At 46.0% G+C, this 26,500-nt stretch overlaps 1 protein-coding gene across 1 annotated transcript in view; it reads left to right on the forward strand.

The window, feature by feature from the left end:
* The first annotated feature begins 17,309 nt into the window (after window positions 1–17,309).
* TXNDC5 (thioredoxin domain containing 5) overlaps window positions 17,310–26,500 on the forward strand; it is a 141,644-nt gene continuing 132,453 nt past the window's right edge. The window contains exon 1 of the mRNA XM_069613492.1: window positions 17,310–17,715. Within this exon, the coding sequence (XP_069469593.1) occupies window positions 17,516–17,715 (200 nt within the window). The 5' untranslated portion in view covers window positions 17,310–17,515. The remainder of the gene's footprint in view (window positions 17,716–26,500) is intronic.

Raw genomic sequence — 26,500 nt, forward strand, 5'->3', positions numbered from 1 at the left:
TTTGTTGAGTCTAGCTTGGGTGCCCAATAGGAGGAGTTCAGTCTTGTCATTGTTGAGGCATAGACCGTGTTGTGCCATCCAGGCTTGGATGATCAGGTAGATGTCGTTGAGTCGTTGTGAGTCAAAGTCGTGGTTGCCTGTGATGTGTATGAGCATTTGGTGTCGTCAGTGTAGTTAGTGTAGGATATGCCTAGTTGGTCGAGTTTGTCAAATAGAGGTTTGGTGAAGATATTGTAGAGTGTAGGGGAGACACATGAGCCTTGTGGGACCCCACATGTGTCAATAGAGGGAGGATCAGAGGCTGATGGTGCAAATACTCTGGTTGTTCTATTGTTCAGGAATTACTGGATCCAAGTGATGGCATCATTGGAGAAGAGGGCTGCGGTGGAGAGATGTTTGCAGAGAATTTTGTGGTCGACTAGGTCAAATGCCGCTGATAGGTCTAGTAAAAGAAGGAGGGCAAGGTTGCCTGAGTCCTTGATGTTCTCAATTTGGGTTACTAGATCTATCAGGGCCGTTTCTGTGCCGTGTCTAGATCGGAATCCGGATTGTCGTAGCCCTTTTAAATTGTTGCTTTCCAAGTGGTGTTGGATTTGTAGGTAGGCTGCTCTGTCGATGATCTTAAAGAGGAAGGGTACCGTGGTGATTGGTCTATAGTTGGAGGGGTTGTTGGGATCGAGGGATGGTTTCTTAAGGAGTGGCATGATCCATGCGTCCTTCAGGTTAGTAGGGATTTCATTGGCCTTGAAGGAGGCATTGATTAGCGAGGTAATGAATGGGGCAATCTCTTTATGATGGGAGAAGGGCAGATGTCACCCATGCATCTAGATGGTTTGAGGCTTAGTATTATTTCTTCTACTTCCTTGACGCTGAGTGGGGAGAATTTGAATAGGTTGGGCTGGGGAAGTGGTGGGGTCTCTGAGGAGTTAGCAGGAAGGTTTTGGGTTAGGTTGGCTTTTTTTGATTCACTTTCTTTTTGTAGGAGCTCAATCTTGTCTGATAGTGATTTTTGAATGTTTTGCCACCAAGTGGTGTCCCTGATGCAGGTATTGGGAGGTTGTGTTGGTGACTCCAGCTCTCTAAGAATGCTGAATAGTTCCTTTGTGTTGGATTTGGCATTCTGGATGCGGTTATTGTACGAGTCAGATTTGGCTAAGAAAATAACAGATTCATATGAGGTAGAGACGTCTAGGAAGTTTTCTTTGTTAGGAGCCGTGGGGGCGATTCTCCAGTTTGTTTCTGCTGCTCTTTTATTTTTCCAAAGAGTCCTCAGTTGTGGAGTGAACCAAGTATTCAGGTGGGCGACAGGTTTGGCTTTACAAGCCTTCTGTGGTGCTTGTCTGTCAATGGCATTTAGGATGGTGATGTTGTACAGGTTCACCAGGTAGGTAGCGTCATCAATAGGTTCTAGGGCAGTATCCCTATGCAAGATTGGCTGGAGAAGTGGGAGTAGTTTAAGGGCTGTTATGCTACGTGAGTTTCTTGCTAATCTTGGAGGGGCTTTGGTTTTCTCCTGATTGGGAGGATCTCTAGGAATAGAGAAGAGGATGGCATGATGGTCAGACTAGGCGAGAGGATAGTTTGATGTTATGGTGGTGTTGCAGTTGCAATCTGCCATCCAATCTAGTTGTCTACCTTTGGATTGGGTGGCTTGTGTCAGACGTTCGGTGAGACCAAGGTCTGTTATGCTATTGCTAACCAGCGTAGCATTATTATCATTGGTGTCATATAGGCCCAAGTTAAAGTCTCCAAGGAGGAGTGTTTGTGAGCAAGGTTTAGTGTTAGTGGTCGGTAATAGCGATAGGTCTTCTTCAAAGGAGGAGAGTTGGCCTGGGGGTCTGTAGATCAGGTGGGCGGTGATAGTTTGGGATGGTGATAGAGGTAGTTTGAAAGATAAGTGTTCAGTAGAGGTGAGTGTTTGGTAAGGAATTTGTCTGAGACCTAGGGAGGATTTAGCAATAATAGCTACACAGCCCACTTTGGATAAGGTTCTGTCTTGTCTAATGATGGAGAATTGGTCTGGGATAGCTAGTGATAGGAGGGGGCCTGAGGTGCTATGGAGCCACATCTCTGTGATGGCTAGGAGGTCTAGGTCATTGGAGGTTATAAGGTCATTAATATCAAGTGAATGTTCAGTTAGAGACCTCGCGTTGATATGGCCTCCTTTCAAGATTGAGGGGGTGTAGGTCTGTGAGGGTTGTTGGCTCATGTTTTTGGCTGGAGAGCCAAGCCTTGTAGGTGGATTATTAGCAGTAAATGCTGCATTGTGTACAATGTGTTGTTGTTTGCTGTCACGGTTAGATGAAGTCTTGAGATGTCTTTTGGGGAATCTGCTGCCTAGTCTCGCGTTTCTGATGATGGTAGGGCATGGCATGCTAGGAGTGGGTTTTCTAGCGAATCAAAGTATCCATTGTTCAGGTGTTATGTTGTGGTCTTGGCAGGTGTTAGATGTGTGGTTTGTAGTGGGATGTACAAAGTCTGGCAGGAAGTTTGTGGGTTGACTGAGCAGGGCAGTGTTGCAGCCATGGTTAGGGAGTGGCTGTAGAGTGCGTGACTACCTTTGGCGTGATACATTTGTAGGCTGTCGTGTGCTTGGCATACTAAGGTGGTTTGATACCATTCGTGGTGAGTAAATAGGTATAAGTATAGTGCATAGGTTAGCAGGCAGGGTAGTAGCCTCGCTAAGTTGCTAAGCTGGGTGGCCATAGGTAGGTAGGTAGTGGAGAGTGTTGGATGAGCAAGTAGATTGGATCTGAAAGCTAAAATGGTCAAATATCAAAGTATTGTCAAGGGTTCCAAGCGTGTTGTGGTTAGGGGTAACAAGGAGACACGTGCCGACTAGTTCTGGCCAATGAAATGATATAAATGCAAAGGTACAAGTAGATCATGAGAGCAGTTCATGTCAGAAGGCAGGCATGTTCATTATCAATTGTAAAGGAAGGTATGCAGAGCGGAGGCAATTCTAAGATTCGCAGTAGTAGTTCAGTCTAGTACCGGCAAGCAATCAGGCATTAGGCATCAACATTACAGGCAGAGTGAAAAAGCTGACACAAGTGAGCGCAATGTGGAAATGCCAATTTTTAGTGGGGGCGGGCTAAGCAGTTCTACGCATTCATAAGAGACATTTATATGAGCAACTTGCCTAAGTGCGTAGGTTACGCTAATAGAGCAGCAGGGATATATAATATGCTCAGGCGTGAGACAGTACCTGGTAGTCCTTAGCGTGGTGGGCGAGTGAGGAAACTGTCCATGGCTGATTGTTTCTGGATCAGGAGCAATAGTTCATATATATGTCGTCAGGAGGTTGGTGGCGACGAGTGTCTTGCGCCGTGCTGCCGGTGCGGACAGGAAGGGGGCCTTGTGTACAGTGGGCCTTAGGTTAGGTGGGCTGGCTTCCGCCTCCGGTTCGCCTTGCAGGCCTATCAGAGCGACGCAGGGCAGGTTGCTAGGCAACCAAAATAAACAAAGTGAAGCACCGTAGTGCGGCTTGCCATTTTAGGAGTCGGATGAAAGGGTAATGGCTCCTCGAGGAGGTGGGGGGTACAGCTGGGTCGTACCTCTATAGAGGTGGCCTTCATAGGTGCCACATAGGGTTGTAGGATCTTCAGGGATCTTCAGGGAAGGCCAGCAACAGCATCCGCTGGTTTGCTGGATGCGGCGAGCGTGGCTGCTTGAAGATACCATCGTACAACTCTCACGCCGCAACCAAACAGCCAGCAAAGCAGCAAACCAGAATTTACCAACTCGCACCTTGCTGCGCAACCACAATCTCGCTCTCCAATAGACATTAGCTTACCAGGAGCATATTGTGAGTCGCAGCTGGTCTGGACCACGATTGACCAGTGACCGAAACACTTGTCTGGGGATGCTGTTGGTACTCTTGTTCAGAGGAGAATTGCCTAGCATTTCAGTGCTGGATTGCCCCAGGGCAGGACAAAGACTGATATGTTTGGGATATTTCTTCTCTGTGAAAGATAGTGAGCTAAAGACTCTGGGCAAGTCTCTCGTAACCAGGACTAATGTCTGGCAGAGGGACTCCCAGGACCCCCCTTGTGAATTTGCAGGGAAGGAACTGGACCTGGTCTGAAACTACAGTCAGTGCCCTTGCCAGCCAGCCAGCCTTAAGGGGAGTTCAAGGGAGATGAGGGAGAAGTATCAGCTTTAAGGGGAGTTCAGAGTTCAAGGGAGGTGGGGGAGGAGTATTGAGCCAACACTAAAAGTTCTCACTTGTTTGTCCATAGGTCACACAGCGGCCAGCTCACAACCACCTCAACCAGAGCGGAAATTACACCCAAAACACTCCCAACTGCACCGTGCGTTGGGCCATCATTCCATTCTGCAAATACAGTGGGGAGGGAGTGTTTTGGACTACACATCATGCCTGACCACGGGCGGGGAGTACCATACACATAGCTGACAGCCGAAGACTGGGCGCTCCTGTAGGACATCAGAAGGTAAGCGTTACACTCTCCTGACGTCCGTACGAATGCTCACACGGCCTAGTATTTATTCTTCATCCCCCTGTGCCCTACCTGTGGGTGCTTTGAAACACAAATTACTTGATGTATAAGCGCCTTACAAATGCAGAATAAATAAATCAATAAATAACTCTTCACTACTCCTAGCCCTATTCTTCCTTGTCCCAGTACTTGTGTGAGGCACGTTGCCTCATACACAAGTACTGGGATGAGGTAGTGGGACATGGAGTTAATGCCTGGCTTAGTTAACTGTAATCTTCATTATTCTTAGTCTCACTCTTCCTCGTCCCAGTACTTACCTATGGGGCAAGGTGCCGGTTATGTAATGTGTGGGAGGAGGGGTCGCGAACTTCCTCCTCCCCCATCCATTCCGAGACATTTACATTTCCTGGGTGTGTTTTGGTGCGGCTGCTCTGGGCACAGGGCCCCAGCTACAGAGCACCCACTTGGGAATGCCACCAGCGAACTGTAGCCCTTGAAGCCAGTCCAGACTAAAACCTATCAAGACTCCATCTTGTGTGCCCACCGACTCCATTTTGTTTCCATACAATGGCAGGCCTAGCCATGGAACCAGAAAGCAGGCCTGCAGATCTTCCCCTGAGATGCGCACCGCAAGCAAGCCACTCCCCCCACCTCCTCCCCTTTGTCATCTCTGTAGCCGTCCGGTTCTCATGGGGGACTGGCCGCGCGAATGACACAAACTTCACACTTCTGTTCTCCGTTTTACCTCATTGACCCAGCCGCGACCCTGCTCAAGGCCTGACTGCAGAAAATCATTTGTCTCTATAAACATGCCCCCAACATGCAGACCCAGGCCATGAAGAACGCTACCCCTGTATCCTTTGAACATGCCTGAATAACTGATAGTGACCCTCGAGTGTGTAATGTTTGCCTACGTTTCAATATGTGACAGTAAACTCCCTTTTAAGACAACTCATTCAGGAATGGTTCGTCCATGAGCTGCTTTGCTGCGTATGGAGCATTGAGAGAATTGAAGCAAATTTCAGCGCATAACCCCATTGTGGGAGATCGGTATAAATGCAGTATTGCCGCCAAGGTCCATTTGCATAAGTGTAACATATAGTAGAGAACATTATGATATATATATAATATATATATATATATATATATATATATATGTGTATATATATATATATATATATATATATATATATATATATATATATATATATATATATATATATATACCATAATAACAGGATGCACAAGTTAATATAAGACTGCATGTGTGAGCACAAAGTTATCTCATTTGAGTTTAATGTAAAAACATGCGCGGAATCGCGTCATAATGACAAATGTATTCATATGCCATGAACGGTATAATTAATTTTCTTCCAGCTCCCCTTCCGGTGACGAGCTTCCTTTCAATAACAAGTGCTTCACTCACGGTCACTCCGATACTATGTATACAGTCTTTTCTTTACCAGCAAATGAGTTAACAGCCTGATTCAGCTTTCCTTCTGTTAGGGTCTTCGTGTCTGAAGTCAGGGTCTCCTCACCTGCTCCCCAGAACCTCCTGGGCTCACATTCTTAACCAGGGGAATGAGCATGGAGTAGGCAGCATACACCATGTGATAAGCATGCCCCCGAGCCTCCTTATGCGGACACCTCTGGCTCCCTGGAAACACGCCTCCCTTGCCACGCTTCTCTCGGCTTTACCTGACAGCCTCTCAAGCCAATGTGTGAAGCATCTGTCTGTAGAATTACTTCCCTGTTGAAATCTGCCACTTTGAAAACAGGTTCACTACACAGAATGTGCTGGAGCTTATCAAAACAAAATTGGTCTTCTATCCATTTAACTTTTTGTGGGTCTGCATTTTTTTAGTTTAGCAGTAAGACAAGACGTGATGGATGAAAAACTAGGGATGAAATGTCAGTAATATCCTACTAAACCCAAAAAGGCTCTTAGGTCTTTCTTTGTATTGGGTGTTGGGGTTTCTTTGACTGCTTTGACTTTCTCAGTTTGGGGTTGAACCAGCCAGTTGCCTATGAAAAAAAATCAAGATACTTGACTGATGATTGTGCCTAGTGACATTTCTTTGAATTTTCTGTGAGCCTGACTTTTCTTAATGCCCTGGTAACTAGGTGCAGATGCTGTAAATGCTCTTCCCAGTATCTACTGTGGATGATTATATCATCAATGTACCCCCCACAGAAAGATGCATAAGGCCTGAGGACTTGGTCCCTTAACCTTTCAAAGGTGGTTGGTGGCCCGTGCAATCCAAAAGGTAACACCTTAAACTGAAAAGGCCCAATGGGAGTGGAAAATGCTGATTTACCTTTGTTGTCTGGATTACCAGGCACTTGCCAGTATCCTTTTGTCAGATCAATCGTGGAGAGGAAAACGGCTGTCCCCAATCGATCAAGCAGATCATCAATTTTAGGCATTGGGTAGCTGTCGAATTGGGACCCCCGTTCACCTTTCCAAGGTCAATGCAGAACCCCCATGATTGATCTGGCTTGGCAATGAATACTATTGGAGCGGACCAAGGGCTCTGAGATGGTGTAATGATATCGGCCCTTAGCATATTTTCCACCTTCTCTGCAATGATATCTTTTCTAGATTTGGGTATCCTTTAAGGTTTTGAATGGACTACCTTCCCTGGGAGGAGTACGGATATAAGGGTACACTCCTTTTACCCAGCCTGGCTAAGTTCTAAAGTCATCAGGGAACTATTCTAGGAGATCCATTAAATCTTACTTCTGGTTTTGGAGGTAGGTCGGAAGGAATCATAGTATTTTTACTTGATTCATCAGATAAGACTGGTTAGTACTACTATGGTATTTTCAATAGGGTTTTCCTTCCATTCTTTATGACTATTTACATGATATATATGAGTCTTGATCTTTCAGGTCAGGTTGTGAGACTTAGTAATCATAGGGCCATGTCTGTTCTATTATTTCATAAGGACCATGCCATTTGGACAACATCTTGTTCTTAGATGAGGGAAGGAGAACAAGAACCTTTTGTCCAATGGAAAAGGATCTTAATACAGCCTTTCTATCATGGCAGCCTTTCTGCTGTTCTTGGGCTGAACGCTTGTCCTAACACGTGGCCATATGCTGCTTTAACCACTGGGCTGTTTGGGAAAGGGGTAGAACAGCTTTTCCCCATTCCTCCCAGGTCTCTCGCAACATATCAAGAACATCTTGTGGTTCTCTGCAATATAGAAGCTTAAATGGGAAAAATCCTACTGAGGACTGCTAATAGCAAAACGCGCCCACGGTGCCATAACATCCCAGTTTTGTTTTGTTAAAATGTGTTTCAAAGTCTTGTTGAACCGTTCCACAAAGCCATCAGTATGAGCGTGATAAAGTTAAATTTTGAGTGTTTTTATATGAAGAATTTCCTTTACTTCTGACATGAGCTTACTCATTAAGGTAGATCCCAGGTCTTTGGAAACCCAACTCTAGAGAAGTATGGAATTAAATGTTTGAGAATTTACTGTGTTGTATTATTGCATAAAGGAAAAGCTTTGGTATAACGGGTTGCATAATCCAGTATCACCAGTATGTATCAGTTTCCCAGTTTTGATGGTTCAAGGGGCACAACTATATACCTATACACGAAACGGGTATGCCATGATTGGCAAAGGTTTTAATGGAGCTGAAGGGGGTGTTTGGAGCCTAGTCTTCTGACATAGGGAGGAAGTAAGAACAACATTTTTCATATCGGCATTGATCCGTGGCCAATAGAATCGGTTCAGGATCTGTTCTTTATGACCGCCTGTCAAATTGGAATGGGCGATTTACAGTACTATTTTTGTGTGACTTCTGGGCACCATTATTTGTGATCTAGGAGTGTCATCAGGCCCAATATCTCCCCTGTACAACAGTCCAGCTTTCAGGAAGAAAAATGCCCCACCCCATTCTCTACCCTCCTCTTTGGGTAAGACCTGAAGGAAATGTCCAGCAAGCAAGGGATCATTCTTTTGGGCAAATGACAGGTCAGGAATAATTTTGGCCTCTTTTCCCAGGATCCGAGGTGGGACTGCCTCTCTGGTATGAGAATCTATGTCTGCCTCCACAAAACCCTTGGTTTCCCTTTCGGTTTTGTCAGAATTCTTTTAATTTCCTTGGGTTTAGGAAATAGAGCCCTTTCCAGAATTGGAAAAGGTGGATTGTTTGTGAGGAGAGCAGTGTTTAGAGTGTGAGTTTGGGTGGTATTGTGACATTAGAATAGTGGTACGCCAATGTGATATGGTAACAGTTATACGTGCATGGTATACATAATGTTTACATTGCAATTGTGTGAAAGGTCCCAGTTAGAGGTACCACAGTTGTTGATGGGTAAGTCAAAGTTAAACATAGTTAAGGTGACATGGTGGTGTACATGAAAATAACAGTGAGAGCAAAACATATCAATTGGAGATTCCCTTTCCTAAACCTCTATTTCTGGGGACAAGTCAAACCCAGTCCCTTTTTCCACTAGAGGAATGGGAGCTTTAAGAGAAGATTATGGTGGAAATGTTTCTTCAAACTCTAATATATGGGTGATTTTCCAGGTATTATCCACCCATGCTATTTTAGCTATTAGGAAGACTATCGAAGGCAATCTCTACCATGTCGTCTGTCCTCAAGATTGCTTGATACCAGGAAAAGATAAAATAATAATTTATTTGCAGTTAAAGGTAGCCTTTCCTGCCTATCTGTCCCTCTATATAATTCCATATAAAGAAGAGAAATTGAAAAAGTTTCCCCTTCTTTCGTGTGGAGACGAATTTAAGTTAATTTTCCTAAATCTTTCTCTGACACCCTTTAACGTCAACAGAGGTAAACTAATAGGGCACCTGGTATATGAAGATTCTTGGAACCATCAAAAGACAAACCTAAGAATTATTTGAAAAATAATATACCAGAAATATCTTTTCACTATACCGTGGCAAAAGAAGCCAAAATAAAAAGGGGGCATACTCTAGGAAAAGAAGCCAACTTCCTTGGCATAACAACCCACATAAAAGAAACTTCTCCAAAATCCTTAAAGTCGAAAACCAAGAACCTAAAGCTTCATACTCTGAGGAATTGGATTCCTCTTGAGAAGGTTCTAAATCTTTTGGAAATGTTCATGCATTAGACTTAGGATGCTTTATCTGTGGGAGTTTTCAACATCTTGCCCATCAATGCCCATTGTACTGTCCAAGAATATTTTAAATATCGGAAGAGCAACAAAAAGCAGATGTTGAACCCTCCTGTAAAAGCACTATGGGCTTCATTACGAGGAGCGCGGTAAAAACAGGGTCATTACCGGCATGGAGGAACTAGCGGGTCCGTGCTCGTATGACGCCGCTAATAGCGGGTGATTACGAGTGCGCGAGCACGCGCGAACCCCTATGCCGGTTATGGCCAGACTGCCATGGCGCTAAAGGCCCTCCAACCCCCCCCCGATAGCGGCATCACGGGACCCGCCGATACCGCCTCCGGCTAGGAGGCACCCCTTAATACCGACCCGGTAATTACATCATGCTAATACCGGGCTCATAATACCGAACCCGGAAGTAACGTCATCGCGTCGGAATGGGAAATGCGCCGGCGGCCATCTTTAAAAACACAATCCATTGCAATCCTCCCAAACCACCAGTTGTGTTCAGGAGAGAACAGTGCCAATCCCTTAAACATTTCTAGGGCTACCAGGAAATCAACCCCCCGCCTGCGTAAAATGTGTTTTTCAGACGAAGAACTGACCATGCTGGCAGACACCCTAGCTGCCCATGCTGAGGAGATCAACCAGCAAAACCTGAAAAGGGAGGTGCAGCAACGCAAAAAGGAGATCTTGGAGGAGGTAGCCCACAAGGTCTAGGCAGTCGGCACCACCCTACGGACAGTCAAGGACTGTAACAAAAGGTGGGATGACCTCTGCCTCAGGGTACGGAACATCCTGGCCAGCAATAGGAGGGAGGCCATGGCCACAGGCGGGGGTCCCCAGTCACCCACAAAACTTACACGCTGGGAGGAGACTTGCAGTAGCGTCATACAGATGGAGTCCATCAAGGGATTTGGGGAGATGGAGACGGGTGCCGCAACATCTGCAGATGGAGGTGAGTGACCCTGCAGATCCCTGTAGGGGAAACCATGACATAGCACAAGTGATGTGGAAGAGAGTCTAAGCAAGGCAATGCATGTCCCAACACACACATCAACATATCCTTGTCCTGATGGAGGCCCAAACCCTGCCACACTGTATTGCATGCTGAGTGCCAATCCCATAACCAACACACAGCCAACACACACGGACCGTGCACATGTAATACATCACACAAAGCCCAATACAACGGCATGCCACCTGCCCTGCAGCATCCCTGCACTGAGACGTCACGGCACATGCCAAAATAGCCCCTTCATACTACCCTGTGTGACACACCTGTAAGATATAAATGCATGAATAATGAACTTCTCCACAGCACCATATGTTGCATCTTGCATGTAACACCATCACTGATGCCCTGCATTTCTTCCCCCCCCCAGGCACCGGAGAGGATGGAGAGGATGCCAGCGAGGAGACAGCCACAAGGGCATCCACGTCCCGGCACAAGACCACTCACACAGGCAAGACCCCCTCTGGGGCAGCCTCGCAGGCCACACCGAAGGCCAGGGCGAGTGACCAGGCCATGGCCGCACATGAGGGCCCCACATCAACGCCTGACACCGTGAGCACGGAGCTGGCAATACCAGTGGAAGGCGAGGCCAGTGCCACACTGAGCCACATAGAAATTGCAGTGGAGGAGTATGTGGACGAGGATGGACTCTCCCATGTGGCATGTCCCCACTCCCCAAGCCCCGTGTCCACCCCCCAACCCCACACTCAGCCCTCACACACCAGCAGCGCAGATCCTCTGCTACACGATTCTGACCTCAGCAGTATCCCCAAGGACAGCACTGCTAATGCAGGCCCAGTCGCAGCACCCTCTACCACAGCTGCTCCCACCACCAACCTTGAGGCACGGCTAGCGAGGGTGGAGGCCAGACAGGACTCTATTTTGGAGCTTCTCCGTCAATCTGTTGCGGATGGGGAGGACACGAGGCGTGAGATTGCCCAGGCCATAGCGGCGAACACAGCCGCCGTCAATGCCTCTGCATTGACGATGCGAGACAGTCTGGGGGCCATCACGCAGGTCCTCACCTCTATCCTGCTGCCCATGCAGCAGCCACAACCCGCACCAGCCGTGCAAATCACCACGGATTCCACCCAATCCACCACACCCGCTTCCTCTGCACCCTCCAGCCCTGTGCGTCCAACAAGACTGAGTGCGAGGCACTCAGAAATGTTGCCCCTGGAAAACAAGAAATCCAGGAAATAGTTGGGGGAGAACAATGGGAGTGGGTCAGATGGTGTTGGTGGTGTATGGATGTATTAGGGGGATTTCATTGGGGGGTTTTGGGCGTTCATTGGAGGGTATGGGATTTCATTAGGGGGTTTTGGGAGTTCATTGGGGGCATATGGATTTCATTGGGGGGTATGGGGAGTTTTGGTGTGGGGGGCAGGGGGTTGCACATTTCTGTAGTTGATATCAATACACCCGTTGTGTGAAAAATCATTCCATGCCTGGACATTGTTCATTTCGTGTGTATCCATTGAATTTATTACAGTGCGCAGTGCCCAACTCCCCAAATTCCCTGTGTGCATGTCCACATGGACCCAGTGTACAATGTGTCACTGACACATATCTATCGACGTCCCTTTGGGACAGATGAATTCGTCAATCAGTGATTGGCGTACTGCACGGCCATCTTGTGCATCACGTACTGGCAGGGGTGCTGCTTCTCCTCCGTCTTCATCCTCATCATCCTCACGCGGTGCAATGTCAGGTGGCAGTGGTACATTTCTCCGGACACACATGTTGTGCAGCATGACACAGGCCATGGTGATCTTTGCCACCTTCTCAGGCCTATAAATGAGTGCTCCACCAGACCTCCTTAGGCAGCGGAACCGCGCCTTCAACAGGCCAAAGGTCTGCTCAATCACAACACGGGTACGGATATGTACCCGATTGTACTCCTCCTCATGGCTGTTCTGCGGGTTCCGCACATGGGTAAGTAGCCATGGCTTCAAGGGATATCCTCCATCACCTGCAAGCGAATACAAATAGGTCTATGTGAGTCACTCTGAGCTGCCACCTTCAGGATTCACAGCCATGGCCACAGCTATTTGCTGTCGACATGCAGATGTCCCTGTACGTATGCACACATATTATTTAGATGCATTCTATACTGCAATATGGTGTGGTAATCTGGATGGTGTTGTACAGATGATGCAGGGTGAATTCTTGCATGCTGATGGCGATGTACTGTGGTTGCAGGATGACGTTTTGCCTCACATATTTGCTGTGTATACTACACTGTGCATGGTCATACTAGCCACATTGGCACAGTTGCAATCATGTTTAGTCATGAATTGCTTGACATACCCATGGTGGCCAGGTTGTGCGTCTTACATGTTGTCATTGATATATGGCATTGGTCCAATGTGTGCCAGTGATGTGTCATGTTTGGGTTGAGAGGTTCAGATCAGGAGTGTTTAGCTCTGCGTGCATTCTCCACTCACCGCCCATTCCCACCCAGGTGGAGTATGCACCCCCCTCCCCCATTCACACCCAGGTGGAGTATGCACCCCTCCCATTCCCACCCAGGTGGAGTATGCACCCCCCCCATTCCCACCCAGGTGGAGTATGCATCCGCCCCCCCATTCCCACCCAGGTGGAGTATGCATCCCCCCCATTCACACCCAGGTGGAGTATGCATCCCAACACAGCACAACCCCGAAGCACTGCCATGGGGCTGTCAGGCAACTCACCAAGCAGCCAGGCACGTGGTCCAGCATGTCGCTCCATGTGACGGGGTAGCGTGGAGTTACGCAGCACCATGGCATCATGTGTCGATCCAGGATATCGGGCGCAGCAATGTGTGATGATCTTGCTGGAATCACATACCATCTGCACATTGATGGAGTGGTACTGCTTGCGATTGCGGTACACCGCCTCTAGGGCATGGGGGAATACCAATTTGACATGGGTGCAGTCGAGGCCACCAATACAATTGGGCATTGAAGCCTACTTTGGTGTTGGCTATCTGCTGGGCAGTCCGGGGTAGGGATATGTGGGCGCTAGCGTGTTTCAGGAGGGCATCCAGCACTTGGGTCAGCATGCGTGAAAATAGTGGTTGTGAAATGCCATGCAGCTGGCCCACTGTGTGCTGGTAGGTGCCTGTGGCCAGGAAGTGGAGCACAAACACCACCTTTAGTAGCGGGGGGATGGCAGTGCATGGTTGTATGAGGATGACAATGTCGTTGTGTATCATGTCCACTATGGTGGTGATGGTGTCCCGGTCCAACCGGTACAGGGTGTGGATCTGCTCAGGGGTTAGATTGAATGGACTTGGTCTGATGAGAGGGATTGGTGGCTACCTACGAGGTACTACTGGCTGCACTGGTGGTAATTGCTGGCCCTGTCCCAACCTCCTTCTCCTCCGGCGTCTCCTCCGTGCTGGCTGTTGCTGTGGCTGTTGTTGTAGTTGCTGTTGTTGCTGTAGTTGTAGCAGTATAGGCATGTCCTCCAGCCCCATGATTGCAACAGCTAGTGGTATCATTTTGATGTAGGAATGGGTGTGGTGTGTGGGTGTACTCCTTTTATACTGGGACATGCCGGTATGAAGGGGCACGGTACGGGAGGTGGCGGTATTGGTGGGTTGTCAGGTCGTAATGCTCCGGACCCGTTAACGATGCCGGTATTATCATTCTGCCTTCCTTTTTTCATTACCTCCATTCTCGTAATGAGGCTTTAATTCTGAAAAAAACAGCATCGCTACAAAAACCTGATGTTATGCTTTGTACTTGGGATAAGAGTCTGTATCAAATCGCAGTGGCATTACAAGAAAAAACTGCCTGGGCCCAATTAGACAAAACAAAGGGGGGTCTGGGGGTCCCTCTACTGGCACAAACATAGCCCATTCACCTGTTCTTGGTGGATGGCCCCCGGGAGAGTCTCAACCAGGTCTTTAGCTCACTGTCCCTTTCACAGAGGAGAAATGTCCATCTGTATATCAGTCTTTGTCCTGCCCAGGGGCAGTCCAGCACCGAAATGCTAGGAATTCTCCTCTGAACAAGAGTACCAACAGCAACCCCAGACTGTCATGATCCATCGATCACGCCCCTTCTGGTCTTCCTGGTCCCTGGCACGTCGGGGGTTACTTGCTGTAGTACACCCAACATGGCCGTATACACGGAACGAGGTCTATCGACCTTTACTTACTATGCAGCACGTTCTATAAATAAGCCACTCCCCTGCGGTTCCGCGCATCTCAACGCTACCGATAGCTGTGGCCTGACGTGCTCCGTAGTTCGTACTCCTGAACTGTGTTGCTTCCTGGTCCCCGGACCTTCCTCCTTCTCCTTTCCTACTACCTTCCTTGATCCTGTCTCTTCAGCGTTCCGTGCAGACCGCCTCCATGTGCTGTCTCCATTCCAAGCATCCTGGAGTTTCCTAGATCCCGGACGAAGAAGCTGATCGAATCCTGGAATCCGAAGACGGCCGAACGGGCTTGTACAAGACCCGAACTGCTCGAAAGAAAACCCCAACAAAGGACTCCGCAAAACAGAGAAAACAGGTGAGAAAAGGGGAAACCTGTGACACAGACACGTGTTTCGGCCTAGTCGGGTCCAATTAGACACAGGAAGTATGTGCCATAAAAGCAAGTCTACTACCTTAGTGTTGGAAACCTAAGGGACAAAGGACTGTAGGTTGTGTTCATGGTCAAACCAAAGGACACCCATTGACTCAGATTCATGTTACCATATTGGGGAAGGAGGTAAAGTTATTAGTGATAGTAATACCTGAACTTCCAACTCAATTTGTTTTGGGAAGTGAAGTACCCCATTTTGTTCAGTGGGTCTTCCGAGGGGCCCAAATAAATTTCAAATCACCCAATAAGACCAAAAATACAAATCTGAAAACATCTCTTCCCTATTCCCCAGTTGGCTCATCGGGAAAGAAGGACTTCCATCAGTAGACCTTGTTTGGGATTGGGGAATTCAGACTCAGAAACCTCTTCCTCGTATGGGGGAAGGCAATTGGTCCTTCAAAACCAATGACCCTAGAGCGGAAGTCCGAGACATTAGGGGAATGTTACTGATCCCCAGCCTAAAGTCTCCTCCCATGTGGCCAGGGGAAGGCAGCCACTACTAGGTAGATCCTGACCCTGGGGGTTGTCCACAACCCTGTCAGACCAGAAAGCACCCATACCTCCCTTTCACACCGTTTCCCAACAATAGTTCTCTTGCATCTAATACTTTTGCGTCTCCCTTCAAGACCACGCCTCCTGCGTAACCCAATGTTTCAAAGTGGCACCACAAACGCCACTCTCCGAACAGCCCTCGGTGTTCCCTCCCAACATTCTGAATAACCCGTCACTCACACCATGAGCAGTCCCACCTCGCTGCTCCAACACCGAACCACACTCCTCGGTCCACACCACAAATTCACGTCCTCCGCAATAGTCACTAATATACACAAAAAATGTACTTTTCACAAAACCTAAACTGCCTTAAAAAACGAAGTTGGCGCTGGCAACTACTACACAAATAAATACACTATGGACGTCTTCTTAACACCTGGTGAGGTTATCCTTCTCTTATTATTACCCTCTAAAAAGGTGTACCACATGATCTTTCTCGTCCCTTGTCAGAATATATCTCTTATCTCTTAATCTCATCAAAACCCCCCAAATATACAAAACAATCCCGTCCCCTGTTTTTCCAGGCCTATGTCATACTTACATTCATGGATCCACTGAGGGTCTTCGGTATCGCGTCTCCCTCAACTGCCAGCTGCCGTTTGCCCTATGGGGAGTCCTGCGGGGACCAGACAGGATCTTTCTCCAAGTGGGCTCCTGTCGACCTCTCGCTATTGCACGTAATACCGCTCTCCACAGGTTACCTCTGTAGTCATCGGGCCACGGCACGGAGCCGTTGACAATCCGAGGACTCTAGCGAACCATCACCTCTGCTACCTTCTGTTAAGTCTGCCTGGGAAACCCCAAGTTACACAGAGGACCAGGAGCCAGAAAAACCCAGACTCAATAACAGAAATAGACAAAGTGAAAAGCAAAACCCAGTTTTTATAACATACAAATAAAGCAGGGCCAGCATACAAGCAAAAAAAAGGTTGTTGCTCTCAGTGTACTATATCAAAAACACCCGCTTTTATACTAAACTAGTTGACATAACTGACATCATGTTAATCTTAGCTACCAAAACGTACGGGTTATAGGTTTTGGTTAAGGGGATTGACTATATATACATTCCATAGGGGTTAAACTTCAGATTGGGTAACAACAATTCTCCTCCTGAGACCATTTCTGAACTGATAATAGTAAAAAGACATCATCTCTAAAATAAACTATTGGTTAGAATGATAAAGTTTTAACATTTGAACATCTTTCCATGTTGTGCTGTTTGATGGGTTGTGTATTTTAGAATGCTTCAACGGTGCCAACAATGTATGTTTTGTATTTTCCTGTGATGTCATTGTTATGCAAATTATTATTTTTGAAACTTGACAAATCCTACATCTTTTTGGTCACAGAATGTTGGGAAGTATGCAGTGTGTAGTCTACCTCGTCCTGCAAGAGCCACTTCACGCATACAATTTTAGACGTAAACGCTGTCCACTGAGAACGAGTCAGGAAGTAAGCCAATCGTGGCTCAGTCAATTTGTAGGATAGAAACGTTCACGTCGTGGGAGCCAATGGAGAGCAGCAGATCCTGGGCAGGGCGCTCGGTCCTGATACACGTCACTAGTAGCAGGCCCCGCCCCGCTCGATAGTTTCTTCCCAGAGCGGCGCTTTTCGGCTGCTGCAGTAAAATGAAGCACCAGTGACTGTACATGAGGAGCACATTTGCCGGCTAGGAGAGAGAGCGTTCAGGCCTGCCGTCAGCTGCCTTCCTGCCCGCCAACTGACAGCCTCCCGACCGCTCTCCTCCTCTGCCGGCTTCTCCAGCTAACCACCACCTGTCAGCGGCTGCTGCCATGTCTCCTCTGCGAGAGCGCCTGCTGCTCCTGCTCTGCTTCTGCCCGGCGCTGCTGCCGCCCTCACACGGGGGGGAGCCTCTGGATCCAGAACTGGTGGCGGATGACGAGGACCCGCACTCTAAGCACCTCTACACCGCCGAGATGTTCACACACGCCATCACCGAGGCGCCGCACTTCATCATGTTCTTTGCGCCCTGGTAAATATATAGAAGCCCACTGCCTTTCCCTTGCCAGCCAAGGAGACCAGGGGTGGGGAAAGTGTCACGCATTTATGTTTTTGAATTCGTTTCAAAGCGACGGCAAGTGATTTAACTTTAGCCGAGTTGGTGGAGGGAACCCTGAGTAACGCCCCCTCCCAATTTCCTGGGATTGGGAAGTATTAATTATTAATAGTAAATATTACCGTTCTTGGGATTGTGAAGTATTAATAGTAAATGTAAAGGAAGGTCCGGAGTAAGGTATCCGTGTGATGACATTTTGAGGCGGTTGCTGCTCCGGCTTTGGCTTGCTGACGTGGCAGCCACTCGGTCGCTTCCGGCCAAAGGAGCACCCACAGAGCGAACTTCCAAGGTGTCCGAGGCCAATAAACTTTAGTTTGGTACCAGGACGAACTGACTTGTATTTGCCTTCTTACCTCCGCATGAGTACATTGGCTTGTGCAACTCTTATCACCCTCCCTAATCTCCATCTTACCTATAACCAAAGTGATTTGAAGTCGCTTGGACCATAGAAACTTCATACCGGTTCTATCATAGCGAGGGAACGGGCCTTGAGGTCTATGCCTGTATTACTGTCTTGAAACAGCAAAACTGCAATCAAACGTTCATTCTGTCAATTATCAAGAGTTGGCAATACGATTACCCTACTATTTAGGAACCAACATTTAAATGTAACTAATTGTATGTCTTTTAATTGCCATTGAGGGCTATACCTTTTTCATTGTGCACTGTCCCAATCCAGGAAAATTACATTGTCGTTTGAAAATATTAAGAACTTAAAACCCAAGGATGAAAAATGTATACAACAAGCCATGAATTAAGGCTATCGATGTTTGATGTCCTTAACTGAACATCTCGTAGGTCGTTTGGAAGATTATCGTAATTTGCGTGGACCTGACTTGCGGTCAAATTTTCATCATTTGCATGTTGGAGTGCAAACACGCCACCTTTTGCCTTCCGCTGTTCAAAATAATTAAATGCTGCCTGCCATGCGTTCATGGCAGCCAGCGTTTACAGTGGATCCCAGTGCTAGCGCACAAAACCGGTGGGCTCCATAGGGATCCCCAGCATTTACGCTGGCATGAAAATGCTAGTGCATATGGATGGTGGCGAGGAAGGGAGGCGTCAGAAACAAAGGTTGCCTTCTCCCCCTTTAACAAAAATGGGTGGGAAGTGAACGGAAGTTATGCCTTCGATTCACGTTAATCCCGTGTACCAAATGAGCTCCATAGTAGAAGGTCGCAGTAACTTCCAAATCTGCCAATCGAGGGTATTGCTTCAAGACAAGCTTCGCCCTTCCTCATTCAAGAGTGGCCTTAGTTTAGCATTTTGTACCTGGCCCATCCAGGGCAATGGAGTGAGTAGGATGTGATTTGCTCTTAAGGCAGATCCCCTTTTCTCCCAGATAAACTAGTGTGAAGCCCTTGGAGAATGATGAGATTTGAATGTGGTCTGTTTTGATAGACTGTTGGTGAAGTGCTTCATTGATACGGGAGCTGGAACCGTTCATGTCCCGTCTTTTTTGCAAGCAGTTTATTAACACACCAAATTAGCTGAAACGTTCATTTCGCCAGTTTCTTTGTGCTCCTAGTTTGAATGGGACTTAGCCGAGAACACTCCCCTTGTTCGCTCGCCTTCAAATTCCAGATGAAATACCCCTTTGGCCAAACATAAGCTTGACCAGTGAACTTGAGGCAAGACTTTAACCATGAAAGTGTTCACAAGGCGAACCAGTGCTGTGAAATGTCAGCAAGGCAACCTCTAGCGTTATATACCAATACATGTTAACTCGTAAATTGCAGTACTTGTGAGTAATCATTAGTTGGCAGTCCTTGTGACGTCTTTATGTTGGCCAGAATTGTCTTGTAGGCTGGGAGCATATAATGGCATTACATTGTTATTAAGGTTCCACATGCATTTCATTACCCAGTCCCTGTGTGACGTATTAACATACAAAGCATTGGTTTGTGTGTATACATGTATGTTAATTTTAGCCAAGTCACACATTCCACAACACCACCTAGTAGCCATAGCTGGAAGTTCACCTCCAGTTCAGAACCTCAACAGCAAGTCATTGTGGGTATGCAAATTAGCTGTACTGCAAACCTTTTTCTCCAGGAAATTCTTTGTCTAAGAGGGGAGTGCTACTTTATAAATAGCTTAATCAACTCAAGACACACATTTGCAAGGCTGCCAGGACCACTACATACCTGGTTTCACCCTTATTAGGTATCATCAGTGCAGTATAGTCCTGACAGCCTTGTGGTTGCAGCATGTGGAGATAGATATATCTATCTATCTCACATTCCACCTTAACTTTGCGCCGCGTATGACCACATTGATGGCCTCACTGTAGATTACTAATTACATCCTACATGACATAACTGATATCAGTGGTTTGATAATGTTTTAAAATGACAACTCTCCTTTGTTACATACCATACATTAACATATTTCATAGTTGCACAGTACATTGCAGCCAGATATTGTTTCTTTAAATGTAACATACTGTATACAATTCTGTAGCATAAGTAACTGACTTACTCAAACATTAAAATTTATAGATTCTATACTATTACAATGCACACAGGAACATGCTTTCTTTTTTGGGGGATTTTTTTTTTTTAGTTTTTAATACTTGTCTATAAAAAAATGTTTGTTTAATGTTACGCTAAGGAGAAGCATACATTTTGTGAACATTGACTATTGTACTATTAAACATGTTTCTACTTCTATTCTTTTTGTTTACTACATCTACTTATTACGTTATCTAGATTTAACTGGACCAGTTACTTTTCCTGCAATTAGTATTGTAATTGCTTACTAATATACGAAATTCAAACCATTTGTATTACATTCCAAATGTATAAATTGATAGTGACGCTTCGCATGTAATCCTATGATACTTGTGCATGACTGTTTTTTTTTTTTTTGTCATGTTAAGTGTAATAAATATGTATCAAAAGTGGGCAAAAAATATTCCAACAATGTCGTATTGCTGTTGTGACGATGTCCTTAGTGATGCCATCAGTGTTGTATATGATGTAATTGTGGTCATACACTGCGAAACAGGGGACGCAAATTGAAGGTGGACTTGCTTCAAATGTGAGTGCTGAGTTTCAGTTTGTCGTGTCAAATCTGATCACCTTAACTCGTTATTCACAATTTCAAGGCTTTTGTTATACTATAGTTTGTTTGTTTTTTTTAAAAAAAAATAATTTTTTTTGGGGGGCCCATTGGCCACGGCCTTCGGCCTTGTCCACTGTACTTGTTGCACCAATAGGTTTCTTTGGTGGTGTGACCAATCAAAGGTATTCATCCTTCTTTCCAAAGGACAGCCTCCCCCTTTTAGGCTATGGAGTTGAGCACGCTCTGCAAGACCCTCCCTAGGGGTCTTGATAAGTGGGACCTCACTGGGAAACCCCTCTTTACGGTCAAGGACACCTGTTCTTGTGAGGAACTCCATAAGCAACACAGCATAGTAGCATACATGGGACCATCTGCTACGAAGACTAATGTACCATCTGCATATTTGGTTGAAGGTAATGCTTGAACCAACCAGCCCGGAGAAGGAAAGCGAATGTCTCTTTAAGACTAAGACTCATACTTAACTGGTATGAGTGAAGGAACAAGGAGAAGCAGAGAGTATCCTAGTTGGGGAAGTCCCCTGATGTGAGCACCTTAGACGAGCTGTGGAGCCCATGACTTTTGAGGAGCTACAGAATGGCAGTGTAAGATGCTGGATGCCGGGCATACTCGACCGATGAGCCGTTGTGGAGCAAGAAAGCAGAGTCCTGTGCCAGGTGGTTGCAAGACCACATCCATATCGTAATGGGCAGGACGCCTGACGAAACGCACAGAGACCACTGGAAAATGCAAGGAGCGCGAACAGCTTCCGAAACGTTAATCCCTGTATACAGCAGAAGGGAAGCTGAGAACGGGAGTGCGACAAAACCAAGGACAATATCAAACACTATCACCCGAGCGAATGCCATGGCCTGTAATGTTCCTGACATACAGAGGGAGGCGGTTGGGCTGGTGGAGGATAATAATACGAGAGGAGAGACTCGTCCCAGTACTCACAAGTTAGTTCATGTAAACCTATGTAATTTGGAACTGTGTAAAGAGGCGCTAGAATAATCCTGTGTGGGAAGAATTCTTGATAAAGGAGGGAAATTACTATATGAGCACCCATATGAAAAGGGGAGACTGTGGCATAACCTCTTGTGATAAAGGACAAAAGACAAGACTACCAAGTAAACAAGATGGCTACAAAGTGAACCCAGGTGAGGGTAAATACCAACTGAGAAGAAACCAGAGCCTTGATAAAGCTGATGAGAAAGTTGAGACGTTCTTGGTTCTAAATCAAGAAGGTGAGAAAGAGTTGCCACAGATACGTACAACCAGGTAGAATTGGATTTGGACTTTTCTTTCTTTTGGACTTCTTGGTGACAGACGAGCACTTTTTTTATATATATATATTTTTTTTTAGTTCCTTTAGATGGGTAGAGAACTCCCTCTAGAAATAGTTAAAGTTGGCCCGTAATAATAAAGTGAATTAGTATGTCCTTAGGAGTTGGTCTCCTTCCAACCCACCAGTGCCCACTAGCCTTGGCATTCAGCCGTGTCCAGTGTACATGTTGAACCAATATATTTCTTTTGGGGTCCATTAGCCATAGCCTTTGACCATGGCCAGTGGTCCGAAGACCCCCATTACTCCCTTCCTAGTGGATGAGATCACTGGAGGTGTGCAAATAAACTTTTTTTTTTTCATTTTTTTTTTCACTCTCCCACAGGATTCCCCTGGTTAATGACAATGAGCTACAAATACAGCGGCAACGAACTACCCATGCCTGTGGTATTCTCCCAATAATCTGAAAATCAAAAGTTCTTCCTTGCCTCTCGGCCACTCACGCTGTACATCCCACACCCCTGCTCTTTTCACGGCCCCTTACCTCACCCACTCCAGCAGCTGCTTTTTCTCTCCCTAGCCATCTCCCATTACCGCCCTTTCAATCTTTTGTTCTTGTGACGCATTTTCTTTTCCGAGTGCACTGTCTGTTGTAGCCTCGGGGAATCTCACAAGATTCCCCCCCCCCGATAATCCAAAAATGTTTAAATTGTAATTGGCTCCCCAGGCCACCCCCAGCTCTCCATTTTCACATAGCATCCTTTCTCATTCTCCCCATCTCTATCCTGATGCAATTGGATCATTTTTAGAAATTAGTTTTTGTATGATCCTGGGAATCGATTGCATCGAGCAAAATAAAATGGCGGCTTTTCATTTCTGAAAGGTCTCTGCTGCAAAGCACCATGGGAGATATAGCTATATATTTGGGAGCAGGTAACGCCCCTCCTACCCCCGTCAAATATTTTTAAAACTCATGGCAGAATAACCCCAAACCTGTCCCGGAAATTAAGTCCAACAATAGTTATTTGAAAGTAAAACTATAGCCGTGACTGAATTTTCCAGCTGTCTAGTCTTTCCGAATACCATATTTTTGATCTGTGACAATTAGTGTGCATAGCTTGCAGTATGGTTACGTGACCTATACATTCATTTATTGCAGTGAATATTAACGGCAGTAAGTAAAACACTTGAAACAGTCTAGTACAGTTAGGTGCCCTCAAAATCCCCTCTGTACCCAAATCGAGCACTACACCCATCGTTTTGTTAACGGTTGTGTGGGTTTGTTTTAAATCTGGGGTGCTGGGTTAGACACCTGGCAGGTTTTACATTAGATGGGAGTTAGTATCTATTGGGGGTTTTCGAGAAGGGACATCCGCCCTTGGTAGGCTTTGTGTTCACGTGCAAGTTGATATGCTAAGAACTCTGGGTTGGGCACCATATGCATTTTGATAGTGGGGGAGGGCAGGACCAACTTTCTTCTTTACTGCGCTCCCATTATCAGAGATCCACTCGACATGAATTTGTCCTGTCTTGTCAGTTGTTTGAAGCAGTCACCGGTCACCTATTGCCAGAAACCGTTTTCAGTTTCCAAGCACCTCCTGCTTTCAGCTTGTCAAATTACACACTTTTGTTTCGAGTACCAAGCCTGTGCTGTGCGTTGGCTGTGCATTTTCCCTCAAATTCGGATTGAAAACTGCTTCTAAAGTTGGCAGTTTCCATTAAGCCCTATTAATTGTTGGCATTGAACATTTGTCTGCTTGAATGGGTTGACCCAATGTCGCTTTTCAATTTACAACTCCTTGTTTTGGCATATGAGCACCAAGTACAGACCGTCCGTGCCTCCTCATTTTGTTCTTATTTTATTTTGGGTACATTTTGAGGAGCGAGTTCACACGGGTAAATGCTGGCGCCATTTAGAGAAACTGTGCACACACACAAACTTAATTGACTACTACATTAAGTGGTGTTGGCACAAATCCATATTTCTATTGTGATTTTTGTGCTTGGCCGATCAGGTTGGCATAAGTTGATGCTGGTTGCCTCATTTGATGGATCCCTTCTGGAATCATTCAGGAAACTTAGTGTGGGACCTTGAGCCATCTGGCGCCTTACCTCAGGATTCGGGATGCATGCATATGCCTCAGAAGTGGGGTGGGGTCTGGAGAGATGGAGAGGCGGGGATGGGTAGTGGAGAGGGGAGAAGTGGAGCACTTGATTAAAAAAGAAGGAAAGCAGAATGAAGATGAAAGGGAAGGAATACAAGGGTAAAGTGGCAGCAGGACACTGCTAATGCCGTACTAGAACTGGGTCAGGAATGTACACCGAAATAGGTGCTGGGGAAATGGTTTGTTTTCCAACCTCCTGGCAAGCTCATTACAAATGTTTTTGAAGTGATCAGTTATCCAGTCCGTAATAATTTGGATAACAGATTATGCTGTGTTTTTTAACAGCGTTTGACTGCTCTCAGTAATGGTCTTTGCTGGCTTTCAGTGGCACGTTCACACCCTTCTAGTAGTCCGTAGTGGTGAGGCCAGAAACTTCCAGTCTCGAATGCCTGGTTGATGGCAAGTAGTCCAGGTTTTAATTTCGCAATAGGTGGCAGTCCATTCCAGCCACACTGGCCTGAAAAATAAATAAGGGACACTTTTTTACAAATGCATGGTTTTAGCAGGTTAGATTACTTGGGATATTCTTCTTGGGAGGATTGCTGGAGGGTGGAGCGGTATGACTTTTTTTTGTAAGTGTTCTTCCAAAAATGAGCAAACGCTCCCTTTCTGAGAAAATGGAAGACCACATACAATTTCGAATGCGGGCCCGGGCAGTGGTCCGTTACTTTGAGCCAGGGTTTCATCTACTTGTGAATTGTGTGTGTGTGTGTGTTATTTTTATTTATTTTTTTCTTGCCTGCCCCTCATTACGTTTATACGGTGTGTCACCTAACGATATGCGCTTTTATTTTGTTTTTGCAGCATTTGGATACAGTAATCCATGTCCCAAATAGTGGTCTTTAAATGATATTCTCAAAAGGATTTTCTAAGAAACGACAACGCCGAGTTAAACGTTGCAGACTAGTAAATATATCACGTTGTATGGGTCTCTTCTGTGAATCATTTTCAAAGGGATTTCAGACCCATTACCCTCTCCTCCAGAAGCCTTTCGCAAGTTTTAGATTTTAGGAAGCAGTGCTCCAGATTTGGTGTATTTACTCGATATTCTTTAAAGTTAGGAGTAAAATGATTTTTATGGGAGTATAAAACAGTAAGTGCCTCGTATTTTCTAAGCGAGCAAAAATGTTTTAACTGTAAAATAGAAATGTTTTGTGATAAATATTTCTTTGCACAAAGTTATCCAGGCACATTAAAAAGACACATTTGTACCTCTTCAGATCAGGCAGTAAGACTAGGCACCAAGTCTACTACTGGCCCGAGCGTATCCAGGCAGCTGTGTGAATGAAAACAGGGGACAGCCTCCTATGTGTCCTATTTTTGGATGGAGTATTTTACTCCCTATTTTTATCTTTTGGGAGTATTTGCCTATTTGTAGGGAGTAAAAGTGGTTGATGCACCCCTTACATGTATGGCTGCTAGGAAGCATTGGTTTACCTTCGAAGTTGGTGTGAAACGGTGGGTAAAAAGCTACCACGCGGGCTCACCACATGGCTGCTTAGTGACTTGCCATGGTCAATGCTGCAATACAAAAGGTGGTGTGAGCTGCGCTTCACTGAGTAGATGTAGAGCATGACGGTGGGGGTAACTTTTATTTTTCTTTTTTTTGGTGTCATTTAGAGTTGCTTGTTCTCCACAACCTTCAGACTTAATTGAGTGTTTCATCCAAACTGCTCTTGTGAAAATGAGCCAAATCAACTGCGAATGAAAAGAAATTGGGCGTCAGGTGGGGAGAGTTCGTTCTTGGGATAACCGCACAGATTCGTTTTTTTTTTTTTAGGCGGTTCTTAATACATTGCGGCTAGTTCATGGTGAAATCAAAAGGATAAACATGGTGGATACTTGTGGATTCTTCAGTGGCTTTGCGACAAGTAAAATGCTGTTCACTTTGCTTTGGCAAGAACTCTGTTAGTGCAGTATTCCACTTGCACTCCCCTGGGTTTACTCCCTCCCAAGCGATAGCTGGCAAAGTGTCTAACATTTCAAAGGTGTATCTGGTCTCTGCTCTACATGGTGAGGTTTGGTTACCCTTTTTGTCCGTAGTGCGAATACACACCTAGAATATGTCCTATTTTCCAGGTCTTTTATAATTTTTCCTTTGAGCAGTACAGACCTCAGGGGAGTCATAGGGTTGAGCCCTCTAAACATGTTGAAAGGTTGCTGTGGCAGCTTTATGCTTTGGTTTGTA

The sequence above is a fragment of the Ambystoma mexicanum genome, chromosome 5p, assembly GCF_040938575.1.
Source record: "Ambystoma mexicanum isolate Mex_15411 chromosome 5p, UKY_AmexF1_1, whole genome shotgun sequence".
In the NCBI taxonomy this organism is placed as follows: Eukaryota; Metazoa; Chordata; class Amphibia; order Caudata; family Ambystomatidae; genus Ambystoma; species Ambystoma mexicanum.